Source organism: Haplochromis burtoni, unplaced genomic scaffold, assembly GCF_018398535.1.
Source record: "Haplochromis burtoni strain Fernald_Lab_line unplaced genomic scaffold, NCSU_Asbu1 Contig_81, whole genome shotgun sequence".
In the NCBI taxonomy this organism is placed as follows: domain Eukaryota; kingdom Metazoa; phylum Chordata; class Actinopteri; order Cichliformes; family Cichlidae; genus Haplochromis; species Haplochromis burtoni.
The window spans coordinates 961627-974984 of NW_024582442.1; the positions used below are offsets into that span (position 1 = coordinate 961627).

The 13358-nt window shown below is 41.6% G+C and overlaps 1 protein-coding gene across 1 annotated transcript in view; it reads left to right on the forward strand.

The window, feature by feature from the left end:
• tbc1d16 (TBC1 domain family, member 16) overlaps positions 1-12840 on the forward strand; it is a 26488-nt gene extending 13648 nt beyond the window's left edge. The window contains exons 5-13 of the mRNA XM_005925408.3: positions 694-888; positions 1053-1200; positions 1334-1498; positions 2148-2296; positions 5546-5680; positions 6483-6669; positions 7254-7433; positions 9215-9361; positions 10013-12840. Of these exons, the coding sequence (XP_005925470.1) occupies positions 694-888; positions 1053-1200; positions 1334-1498; positions 2148-2296; positions 5546-5680; positions 6483-6669; positions 7254-7433; positions 9215-9361; positions 10013-10306 (1600 nt within the window). The 3' untranslated portion in view covers positions 10307-12840. The remainder of the gene's footprint in view (positions 1-693; positions 889-1052; positions 1201-1333; positions 1499-2147; positions 2297-5545; positions 5681-6482; positions 6670-7253; positions 7434-9214; positions 9362-10012) is intronic.
• The last annotated feature ends 518 nt before the right edge of the window (positions 12841-13358 follow it).

Consider the following 13358-nt stretch of genomic DNA (forward strand, 5'->3'; position numbering starts at 1 on the left):
ACTTACTTCACGGTGTGTGTGTGTGTGTGTGTCTACATGTGTGTACGTTAGAGAGAGCACGCCAGCCAGCGAGCAGTTTGGCTGGCGTGTGGTTTGCTGCGGTGCGCAGTGCGTGTTTGTGTTGGCCACGTACATATTTTGGTATTGTCGCATGCATGTTTCTCTGCACACACGTGTGATTATAATGTGTGTGTTCTTGTGTGTCTCCTCGTGCAGCAGAGGAGCCTTCAGCTCAGGTTTCAGTGCCGGGAACAACATGCTTGCCATGAGGGAATGACAGGGGAAATTGGACAGCGGACAGTGTGATTTGTGTGTGTGTGTGATTTGTGTGTGTACAGATTTCCTTGTGTGTTTGTGCATGTGTGTGTTTCTGTCCTCTGACGCCTCCATGCATTCCTCCTATTCTCAGCCTCTTGGTGAAAAACAGATTGAGACATAAAACAACAGGGGAGAGCTGAGCCGAGGAGTGTCTCCACCAGCGGCCTCTGACTTTGTGATATTCACTGTCAATGCTTCACGTTGAAAAACACAACTTTCTATCTGAATGTGAGGTTAAAGAAGCAAAGAGAGAGAAACTACATTTAAAGACTCCCTATTGTGATGTAAAGGGGAAAATACTTGAATTAAACAAACCCCCAAATTCTGATTCCAAAATCGTTTTTTTATTTTATTTTAAATTTATTTGTTTTCCAGGGAGCTGTGCGAGGAATCCATGAACCACTCGGCCAGCTCTGCTTCAAGTTTGGACAGCCATGCCCCCTCTGAGAGCAGCAGCCAGTCGCAGGGGATGCGGTGGGAGGAGCAGCAGAAGCTCCTAGCTCTGGAGCAATTGTGTGGAGTTTTCAGGGTCGACCTGGGTCACATGAGGTCGTTGAGACTCTTCTTCAGGTCAGTCGGAGAGTGCAAAAGGTCGGAGAAAGGTCGCGAGGGGTCACTTTGCTGCGCTACTGCGTAATGTTTCACTCTCTCTCACAGGCTCTTTGTTCGCTGCGTGAGGTTCTTTATTACTACAGTAGTTATTGACTTTATCATTCACCATTGTGTTGTTGCAGTGACGAGGCCTGCACTAGTGGCCAGCTGGTGATAGCTAGCAGAGAAAGCCAATATAAGATCCTCCACTTTCATCATGCTGGCCTGGACAAGCTGGCTGAGGTGTTCCAGCAGTGGAAGTGCTGCAGAGAAACTCAGCTCAAAGACCAGGTCGGGTTACAGCCCAAATTCCCAGTTTGGCTTCTAGTTTTATTGGAAAAGGAAGCATTTTTTTTAACAGTTTTTATTCAGTTGTAGTGTCCTCGCCAATGTGTTTCTCCCCTTTGGTCTCATTTAACATCAGGTGTCAGATGAGAAGTCTTGCATGCAGTTTTCCATCCAGAGGCCCACCCTGCCATCGGCCGAGACTCACCCAGAAGAGAGGCTTTATCGAAGGCTGGATGTCACCACTTGGCTACGTCACCTCAACCAGAACGGACAGGTGGAGGAGGAGTATAAGCTGCGCAAGGTATGTATGCAGGTGTGAACACAAGCAGGCTATTATAATTCTGAGGAATCAGTCAGAACGTAATCAATCAGCTAATATGTTAAGCTCAGTCATACCTATCCATACTGTAAGCATCACATTTTCTGGTAGCACATGTTTCGGAAAGTCATTTTGAAACTCAGCCCTACACTGAAGTTTCAGTTTGAATCAGTACTCCCAGGTTGTAAATGATGAGAGGATTGGTCTTGGCCACTGTCCCCCTGTGACTCATTTCAGTCTTCTTTGATTGACTCAGTTTAAACTTTACCATATTGTTGAAAATGACTCAGAGGCCGTTAGACTCAGACCAAAACATTTCCTCAGTAAATGCACAAGTGCAGGAATTGCAAAAGAGGACTGTTCTTGCTGGACCTGCTGACAAAGCAGTGTTTGTTTTTTTGTTCTCCCCCCCGTTAACATTACAGAAGTTTCAGTTTTGCAACATTTTGCAGCACTTGATAAACAAGCCTAGTGAGGTGATAGTTGCATTGCAGGCTGTGCCGCACTGTCTGCATGCCTTGTTTGCATAAAGTATGGTTTTCTCTCATAGTTATCAGTTTTGGCCCCTGCTTGCCCTTTGAACGCAGAGAACACACTCCCTCTGTGCTCACCTCTACACTCTTTTTACCAGGCCATCTTTTTCGGTGGTATCGACCCATCCATTCGTGGTGAGGTGTGGCCCTTCCTGCTGCACTACTACAGCTATGACTCCTCTTCCCAAGAAAGGGAAGATTGGAGACTGCAAAAGCGTAGCCAGTACCATGACATCCAGCAGAGGAGGTATGTTTGTGGAAGTACAGTGTTAACATCATAAAGTATTAAAAAAAAAAGAAAAAGCTTGTATTGAGAGACATCTGTATGCTTCACTCTCTGAAACACAGATAAACTATCATGTGGCTGCAGTGTCTGCTGCCAAATGCTCAGTCAGTCAAACATTAAACCATATGTGAGCCTATTGTGGCTTTTCATCGCAGGCGCTCAGCAATCAATAGGCGCAATCAGGAAAGTGTTAAGGGGAGGTGCTGGGTGTGAAATAAAAGGTCTCTTGAGAAAAAAACATGTCAGCGCTTATCAGATCATACTGTCTTGTCGGATGGAAAAAATAAAACAAAAACAAAAAAACAGAACACAGCTTCGGTATGCACGGCCAACCACACGCACACGTCACACACACACACGAGCACGTTCCCCAGTCTTCATTTGCCTCCAGCCTGCCATCAAAAAGGTTAAGTGTACACATATTTTCACACATTGTGCCCCTCTGTCTGTAATGAATATGATAATTGGACAGGTTTCATGTGTATGGCCTATTAACATTTTGAGTGCTTGAGAAGGTCTTATTGAAGTCAGGTAATTAGAGTCCTTGTTCTGACTGTGATGTGGATTCCTGTAAAGAGCCTTTGAGTAGAGCCAGCCTCCGGGGCCACTAGTTGATCATTAGGAGCAAAGAGACATGTCTTTTCATTCTGTGTCACCCTCAGATGTGATAACTACCTGGCCGTCAATGGAAATGGGGCAGCAATAACAAGTAAAGCAAAACTAACCAGACTGACACTAGATTACTGTGATATGTGAGCGCACAACAAGAAAATATGCAAAACTAACAGAGGAATGTGAACATACATTAAGCATACCAGTAGTTGTCCTTTTTCTTATCCCTATCATGTAAAAAACATTTCAAGCTGTTGTCATAATTTTTTTTGTTTGCAGCTTTTATTACATGATATATATTGAATAAGAAAATGTCCTCTGGCTAACTTGAAGATAAATTGTTTTATTTCATTTTTTTAGAGCTTATAAGTATAAGTATACTATACTATAAATAAAAGTTATTTTAATTTTTTAAAGTGGTCTTGAGCAATAGCTCTCCAGGCTTTTCTGAAGACTTTTCAGAGGTTTTCTTTGGACATTTTTTGGACTTTTTGGCTGCTTTTTCAGTCATTTTCACTCTAGTCCTTCTACCTGATGTAGGAGATTTTTTGTTAAGCCACTGAACTCTGACTTCTGAACCATTCAAGGATTAAAAACGGGTGACTAACTCAAGGGATGAACCAGTTTAGGGTCTATACACACAGACAACTTAGCAAAGAACCAATTTTAAATTGTATTTGTAGGTTAGCTATTTTTAAATTAAGACTGCTCAACTTTTAAAAGAAAATGGAGCAGATCTGTCCTCAAATTACAAATAACAAAACAATAAAAACACATTTAAAAGATCTTACCTATACTGCTACAATGAGAAGCCTTTGGCCTTTAATCACAGTCTAGTTATTGGATACCAAATAATCCAGTTGATAAGGCTTCTGAGCTTTTATACTTACCATACATATGTCAAATTTAACTTGCTGCTTCTCACTTGTGGCATGACAGGAATCATGTCAATCGCATTTCTGGTCTAACCTGAATAATGTCCGGCAGATGATATCATCCGATTAGGTTTCTTTTTAAAGCAGATAAAGGTTTCATTGTTTTCAGTTCCTGCTTGAAGAAGAAAAAATATATCAATGCCATCAAGATTAAAATTAATAATAGTTCATTATTGGTTTAAGAAAGTTGTTAAGAGCCAGGTTTTCTTGTAGTTTTTAAAGGGGTCTTGAGCAATAGTCTTTGGACATTTTTTTTACTCATTCGTCCAGTCTTTGTATAGTATATGACTGATTTCAGAGTAATGTTGTGTGTTGATTAAGCCACTTAACAAAGACCTGTGAATCATTGAAGCATATAAAAGAGACCTAATTCAAGGGATGAACCAGTCCACACATAAAAGACAACTTGGAAGAGAAGCAACATTAAATTGTATCTTTAGGCACTTTGTTACTTGCAGCCTGCCACAAAAAACACACAATTTATTTCTTTAGTTAAAATTTGAAAAATCTGAAGAGAGAGTTTGATCCACCATGAATTGCCACATGGAAAGAGTCTCAAAGTCTCCACGACTGCATCCCACACACAGTGCGATGGAGTTGGTCGTGGATTGGCCTCCCCAGAGCCTGGAGGTCAACATTATTGAAGCAGTGTGGGATTATCTTAACAGAGAACAGAACAAAAGGCAACGAACATCCAAAGAAGAGCTTTGACTGTCCTTCAAGAAACCTGGAGAAGTATTCCTGAAGACTACTTAAACACAATACACAAAAACGTGCCTAAGAGAGTTCAGGCTGTGCTCAATAAAGGTGGTCACACCAAATACTGACTTTCAAGGTTGTTAGACTCATGCAAACCAGAATTGTTTTTGCCTTATATCCTGTATTTCCATGTATGTTTGCACATTTTTCAATAAATTGCTGCACCTATGTCCCATCTTTGCAAAATATATAGAAACGAGGGTTAGATTAAGACTTTTTTTCCCTCAAAAAAAGTCTCACCTCAGAAAAGTCACATAAAAATACAGATTTTTGCCTCATTCAATTATAACTATCTATGTTCTTATTGTCTAGGCTTATGAACTACAAAGTGATGAAAACAATTCAAATTTCAATTTCAAGTCAAAGAGAAGTAGAAGGGTCCAAGGACACGAACACAACAAAACTAAACAGTTGCGTGGCATTGCATCAGGTGTGCGCTCATTATTCCTGGTGGGGCTTCATGGAAAACAAACAGTGTTAATTAAATCCCCTCTGCTTGTTAGGACTTGAGTACATTAGTGCCACACTCAGAGTACATTGCTAATATAGTTGCTAACATCTACAGGGAAGGATAGGGGGAGTTTTATGGTTGTGGTATTATTCTCAGTGGAACACTTGATTGTAAAATACCCTGCCAGGCCCACTGTTTACACACCCCTGGATTTTTTGTTCATTTCTAGCTAAGTGTTAGTGTTACACCTGAGTCACATTTGCATCAACGATCACTTGATAACCCTTCATTTTGTGATTCTAATTACCAAGCATTTCCTAAGAGACTGCAGTGAAAAACTTTTTTTTAACGCCACCGCTTTAACAGCTTTATTAACTGCTGCAACTTTAAGTTTGCCTTTTCTTTCGCTTAATATTTCTGTTGCTTTCTGGTGTTTATATGAATTTTTCTCAGGTTGTCCATGAGCCCGGAGGAGCACAGTGAGTTCTGGAGAAAGGTCCAGTTCACGGTGGATAAAGACGTGGTGAGAACGGACCGCAGCAACCACTTTTTTAGAGGCGAGAACAACCCGAATGTGGAGATCATGAGGTCAGACCACCATCTTTTTCTCATTTTTCCCATCCACTTTAAATTTCTATCTGTCACCTTCTGCCAGTCCAGCCTTATCGTTCCTCAGCCCAACGCACAGGCGTACCTATTCATTTCATATTCTGAACCCTGAGGGAACGGCAAATGAGTTTCATGCTTTATTGACTCTGACTAAGCCGTCTGAGCACTTTTGATGCATACTCAGAGCTAATAGCTTTCCAAACGAGGAGCAAGAGGATTTAAATAGCATATTAGTTTAGTGACTCTCATCAAGGCTCCTGGTATTTGTCCTGGCATTATGTCTCATATTGTATGTGAGCTGGGGTGATACCAGCACTGCACATGTCCAGATAGAGAGCACTCATCTCATAAGTTAGCTCACAGCTATTACTGATATGTCAAATAGACATTTGTCTGGATCATTTAGTCTAAGCAGAGAGACCGGCATCCTCATATTGCAGTCTCCGTCTCCACAAATTCAGTCTTTGTTTTTAATTTAGTGCTCAAACAACAGAAACTATCTTTAGCCTGTTTCCTTTGTTTATGCAGTACTTACTAAGGTCTGAAAACAGCAAAGGAAGTTTTCTCAAAATTGGTAACCATGCAAGAAAAAGGGAAAAAAAACCTGAGAGTGTTTGGGTGGGACTATACATTTGGTTTGGCAGGACTGTGTAGAGGCTGTATTGGAGACTGTGAAAGGGGTTTATGTTTATGGTTCTACTGTGGCCACTTACAGCGCTTTTTTTTGAGATGCTGAGATGTTATGACACCACTAAGATGTTCGTGGTTGTTGTCGCCTCAGGCGGATTCTGCTCAACTATGCAGTGTTTAATCCTGACATGGGCTACTGCCAGGGCATGTCTGACCTGGTGGCCCCGCTGCTCACTGAGATCCAGGATGAAAGCGACACCTTCTGGTGCTTTGTCGGCCTCATGGAGAACACCATCTTCATCAGCTCCCCGCGGGACGAAGACATGGAGAGGCAGCTGGTAGGCAGTTTCTCTGTGCGTCTTTTGTGAGTTGTACAAATGTCTGAATTGATTCTGCAGAGACGCTTTACACCACAGCTTTCTGACACTTCAGCTTCAAGTTGTCTCTAACAATTTCTGTAACTTAGACATTTATATCTATTTTCTTGACCAGATGCAAGTGGCTAGATTAAGCTTTCTTTGTTCATTCTTTAAACAACTCTTTCAGTTTTCTGATGAATCACATTGTACAAAGCTACTTTGATCTACTCCCTTATTCATAAGTCATCACCACAGTTGTTGGTGCTGCATATTTGATGCCGAATGCCCTTCCTGATGCAATCCTCAAGGGATTTGTCTCTCCTCCTGGGATCTTTTTGCTTGTTAGGTGACTGTATAAATCATTACGCTATAGCGCCACTATGCAGTATAAAACTCTGACTCTGTGATGTCAGTGAGGGTAGATATCCCTAATATGGTCATCCCAGCCACACAGCTCCACAGCCTGCTGTTCAAACTTTGAGTTTATGAAGGGCAGCCAATCATAAAGTTGGCTTAAATAGAAGGAGAAATAAGCTTAAACAGGTCTATGACCCTGCTTCCAGATGTACCTGCGGGAACTGCTGCGCCTCATGCTGCCACGTTTTCACCAGCACCTGACCAGGCTCGGGGAGGATGGCCTCCAACTCCTCTTCTGCCATCGCTGGATCCTGCTCTGCTTTAAGAGAGAGTTCCCCGACACCGAGGCCCTGCGCATGTGGGAGGCGTGCTGGGCACACTACCAGGTCAGGTCAAAGTCCGAACGGCTCCTTTGCATACACAAGTTTGAAAGAAAAACTTTGCATATACTACGCTGCATGTTACTCCTTTAATGCTTCCCACTGCAGGCTTCTGTAATCCTGCCTTTAAAACTTGCAATTGCTCTTCAAGGGGTTTAATGGTTTTGTTTATTTTTGGGTTTTGATTCCCAGAGATTACAGTGACCCCTAATAGCATATTAGCTTAAAAAACAAATTGTAAAAAGTAAAAATACTGTGTTAAAAAAAAAAAAAAAGTCATTTGGCTTATCTTGAATCGATCTACCCAGTGCATATTTTCCCACCCTTTCTGTATTTTATCAGAGTTAGTCATGCCTGTGTAGTGCGTAGTGAGAAAGAGGTTAACACCTCTCCTCAAATATCAGCCTCACTGCTTCGTGCCATCTGCTCAAACTCTCTTCTAGATGTTCTGATCTGAAGCTACAGGTGGTGATAGAAGAGATATGAGAGTGAAACCTTGGTTTAGACAGTTGAGTGTCACATACCAGATGGGCTAAAAGCAAGAATTTCTGATTGATATCTGATTTTTCTGTGAAAGGGAAGAATCGTGTAATATTGGGTCACACAATATTTATCTCGACAGTTCTTGCTAAACGAAATGTTTGGGGTTAATCCAAAAATAGATTTTTCATGAAAAATGTTTTGCTTTTCTTAAAGAATTTATTGCTTTCTTAATGATAAAAGGACAGGTAAAATGTAAAAGTCTGGCTATTCCACCAGGAGGTGGCATGGGGGAAGATATTTTAAAGTGTTATGGACAACTGAACAAATACTATTGCACATCAATAGCTCATTGTATACAGTAGATTTAATAAAGGCCTTATTTAATTTCGTATTGAAAATCATGGTAATTTTTGGGCTTTTAATGATTTATTTGAACCTGCATCCACACAGGGTCAAACGTAAATATACGCTCACTTAAATCTTTTAATAAATTGTCCTGAAGGTTCTACAGTGTCTTTGAACTTGCCAAATCATATCAACTTTTCATTAGTGATCATGATTGACTACAGCTGGTAGTTTCTGGTAGACACCTCCCATTGGATTAACCAACGCTCAGAACAATGAGAAGGTTCGAGGAACTCAGTAATCATCTAGATTTACCCAAGTTACAGACAGTTATACGTAAGGACAAGTTATTCTGATCTTACACCATTTTGGTGGCATATATTCCACAAAGTGGCTGGGATAATCCACTCAAATCAGCAGCTAGATGGTTGTAACTTGGATACAACTGGGTGTTTCAACAGGATAATTATCCCAAACACACAAGAAAACTGGTTTTTAAATGGATAAACCAGGCTAACCTTAAGCTTCTGAAATGGCTTTCACAAAGCCTCAACCTCAACGCTATTAAAAATCTATTTACTATACTTAAAACCCTGGTCTATGCCAGTAAACCAAACAATTTAAACGAACTCTGCCAATTCTGCCGGGAAGGGGGTCAAATATCCAGCCATAATCATGCCAGAAAATTATGCCAGAAACTTGTTGATGGCTACCAAAAGCATCTGATAGAGTTGCAACTTGTTAACGGACATTTGAGCAAATATTAGTGAGCGTAGATATATCCTTATCCTAGACGTGTCCTTAACGTTGTTCCTTATAACAAAGGCATGAATAAATGCAAAGCACTTACTGAAATTTAAATTTGCATTAGTAACATAACTGACTGTACACCGCAGAAGCTGATAATATGCATATTTTCCTTCTACCTTTCACTTCTTTGCTGATCTCCTCCTCGTTAGACGGACTACTTCCACCTGTTCCTGTGTGTGGCCATCATTGTTCTCTACGGGGAGGATGTGACAGAGCAGCAGCTCGCTACTGACCAGATGTTGCTGCACTTCAGCAATCTCTCCATGCACATGAACGGAGAGCTGGTTCTGCGCAAGGTATCACAGTAAAACCTTTTTTTTTGGTTTTCATGCCTTTATGTTACCATTTCATCTCACTACTCCGCTTCCTTCAAACCAAAAATAAAGGTTATCACGCAGCGATCTCCAAATATGAGAATAATCGGTTGTTTACGATCATCATAAGAATTCTTCGACAGACTGCTGCATTGCTACACATTTAAACCAAATCCAGTGCTGCTTGCATTAAGGCAGCCCTGCCCCAATGCTGCAGCAAAGCAACTGATGCACATTAAGTTGCCCACAGAGGCCTTGAGGTACTAAATGGGAGGCTGCCATGCCAAAGTGGAGGATTTATGATCTCCATCCCGGCTATTGTGTCCATGCCTGCTTCCTAATGTTTATGGATACTGTGTGTTACTACTGCAACCACAGGCAGCGAGTTCATGTTAACATGCAGGTGGTGTAACTCCACAGCTTTGCTGCATGCGATGCGGACTTTGTAGCTTTAGGCAACATCACGCTTTCTGACCTTGAGAGTCTTTTGTTATCTTTTAGCCTGGAGTCGAGCCCATTGATTTATTTTGGTGTTTTAATGCGCTGTTTGATATCAGCATCGATCTGTGTTGCATTTATTGGCTCCCGCATCGTGGCAAACTAGAACTCCTTTCCTCTCGTCCTGCTTTCCAGGCCCGCAGTCTACTCTACCAGTTCCGCCTGCTTCCCAGGATCCCGTGCAGCCTTCACGACCTCTGTAAACTGTGCGGCCCGGGGATGTGGGACAGCCGCTACATCCCCGCCGTGGAGTGTTCGGGTGAACATCCAGACTCGCAGAGCTGCCCCTATGGAGGCACCTCCACCCCCCAGCCCTCCTCACCCTCCCCGTCATCCACACCCTCACCGAACCTCACCCCGACACCTCCACCGGAGGGCAAGAGAGGCTCTAAAACTCGAGACATTTTCACCTTTCGGAAACAGACCTGAGGTGGAGGTTATGAGGTGCTTTTTGCTTGTCACCGTGCAGCACCTGTCCCCTCCCCATCTCTCTCTTTCTCTGTGTCTCTCCATCGTCCATGCTTCTAGTTTTACACTCTTAAAAAGGATATTTTGCCACACATGGAGCAATGTAGAACACTGCCTTACCAGAATGTTGTTATTAACATTCATTTCACAAGACTCCGTGATGAGGATTCGCTGTTGGATAGATCAGAGGTCAAGAAGCTACTTTCCTCCAGGAGCAAAATGGACAATCACCAGCCTCTATGTTGGCTGGAGTTACTTTCAGGTTCTAGTCTGCCGCTGGCTTGGCTTTCTTCCAGGGGCTTCGTGGGTAAGGGGTCACATCAGGGCCGAGGCAACTGGGCTGAATTCTTGCGGATGCTGACCCAGGGTCAAAACAAACTGGAGATTCATTCACAATAACTTGAACTTTACATTTTGAACACTGTTCCCATGTCCTGACAGTGGAATATTTGTCTGAGTATCAAGTTTATACATGCATATCTCAAGTCTGAGCAGGACATTTTTAACGTGAAACCCGATCCTTTGGTGTTAACAGAGAGGCGTTAACCTACATATGATGAATTCGAATGGATTAGCGGTCTGTTTAAGTTTTGTTTGATTTTTAAACAAAGTGAATGTTTTGCGTTTATATCAACAGTTACAAATATTTAGCAATATTATATCCTTGCATGAGCAGTTCTTTACATATAGAGGGCACAGCGTACAGTAATTGTTTTTAGAAAACACAGAGGTAAGAATGTGTTTACAGGACAAACACATCCTGAGGGCTTTCTTGTATTTCCTCATCAGATGATGGGAAAGAACCTTCTCGTAGTTTCTCCTGAGGAGCCGGAGAAAAACAACAACATTCTTCCTTCTGAGAAAGTCAGGCTGTCATGTTACCTGTTGAGCAATAGGATATTTATTTTTCTTCCCTTCCCGTTTTCACATTAGCATAAAAAAGCAAATGAAATGTATTTTCTGCTCGAGGTGTCGAATGGGCGTGACGCCAGAGAGAGCGCGGACGGCGGTTTTTATCCAGACAGGAAAAACTGATGACTTTCTCTCCTACTTGAAACTTCATCTTCGTCTGTGTTGAACCATGTTTAGACAGCCTTGTGAAAAATTATCAGCACAGTTTTTAGTCTGTTTCCCCCCCTTTCCTTCCAGAAGTCTTTCCACTTCACCTTAAAATGAATGACAACACTCAAGAATCAGTTCACATGAATGTATTTGTGTTTTTTTGTTTTGTTTTTTTGCTTCGTCTCACTCGACAACAGAAGTGTTAAAATCTTTGATATATGTATGTGTGTGTGCGCGTGTGTGTGTGTGCGTGGAAACTCGATTGGCCGCTAACATCTGGTGAGTCACAGAATGCCCTACGACCAGATTAGCAGCAGCCACCCTGCAGAAAAAAACCTGGTAGATAAATTAGAAAGACATGCCGCTTTAGCAGTTAGGCTTTGAGGAGGGATGCGTGGTGATCTTAAATCAGACTTAAAGGCAATCTCCACTTGGAAAACGTCCCTGAGACATTTTGAGCAACAGGCTTCTAAGTGAAAACATCTTTAAATTGTTGCTAAAACGCAACATTAAGATCTTCAATCGGGCTTTCTCCACCGCCCCCACACCGCCGCACTTCCCCCTTCTTTCGGTTCTCTGCATCTCTCAGCAAGCAGCCTCAGTAAATGACATATTAGTTATCATGTGCAGCTGTATGCTGGAGATGCCCGCAGAGTTTTAAAGATGGGGAGGCTGCGGCGAAGTGAGCAAAGTCAGAAAAACGGAAAAGCAACGGTCGGCGCGAATGTGTGTGAAAGGGAGCTCATGAATTGTATTAGCATTGAAATCACATTTGTTTACACGGACACTGCAAGTCACAAGCTTGATTAATGAACACTCCGATTTCCAGGGGTGGTGGTTGTGAGTTGTGGTCACGAATGTACAGCTGTTAAGCTCTATGATATGTTGATGCATTATTGTACACGTCACAGGGAAAAAAGAGCCTATTCTTATCATTGGTATCATTGAAAATGACTGAAATAAAATTACACTAATGCTTTCATGAAGCACTTCTGAAAGATTGTTGTTGTTTTGCTGATTAAATAATATTTCAGTTTATTTCATTTTGAGGATAAATTGCTTTGATCTGGTAGAAAATAAAGCAGAAATGGGGTTTACTGCACTAGAGCCAGCATTTTTCTGTATAAAGATTAAAAAAATACTCAAATTTAATATTTTTTTTAATCTAATAAATAAATGCAAGTATCAAGATTATGCCCACATGAAGCAAAAGAAAAAATACCTAATGTCTCAGCCATGTAGATATTATAGTGTATTATTACTAATACAACATATCCAGGCTACAATATTTTCTTTAAGTAGTCTTTAGGAAAAGTTCTCCAGGCTTCTTCATGGACATTCAGAGCTCTTCTTTGGATGTTGGCTGCCTTTTGTTCCATCCTCGGTCCAGATCATCCCTCACTCCCTCAGTAATTTTGAAGTCTGGACTGAATCAAAAACTCACCTGAACAGCTGCACTGAAAATGTTCAGTGATTAATTGGTGAAAGGTATATTTTCTGTTTTGAGTTTTTCTATCAGGCATGTTTTTACTGGAGATCATTGCCATGAATCCAAATTTGGATTCAACACTGCATCAGACCGGTTGCCACTGATTTTTTTTTTAGTCTTGTGTAATTTGGGATACCTGAGCCTTTTTCCTCCCTCCTTCCACTAAGAATGACTTCTTGTCAGCCAACCTTCCAATGAGACCATTTCCGATGAATTTTGAGTGAAGAGCAGATGCATCTCTGAGGATTTTCTTTCTAAAGAACACTACTTTCAGTTACTGTTCACCTACTCTAGACTTGTTTCTGTCCTGCCCCTTCTTCATTTGTCCTCTTCACTCTTTTAAGGACACACTGCTCACCATGCTGAGCTATATCAAGCTTTAGGTTTGTAGCTCTTGGGAGTCGCCTTGTTGGTGCATAAAATATTATTTCATGCCAGTCAAACTGTGTTATCTTTGGCATT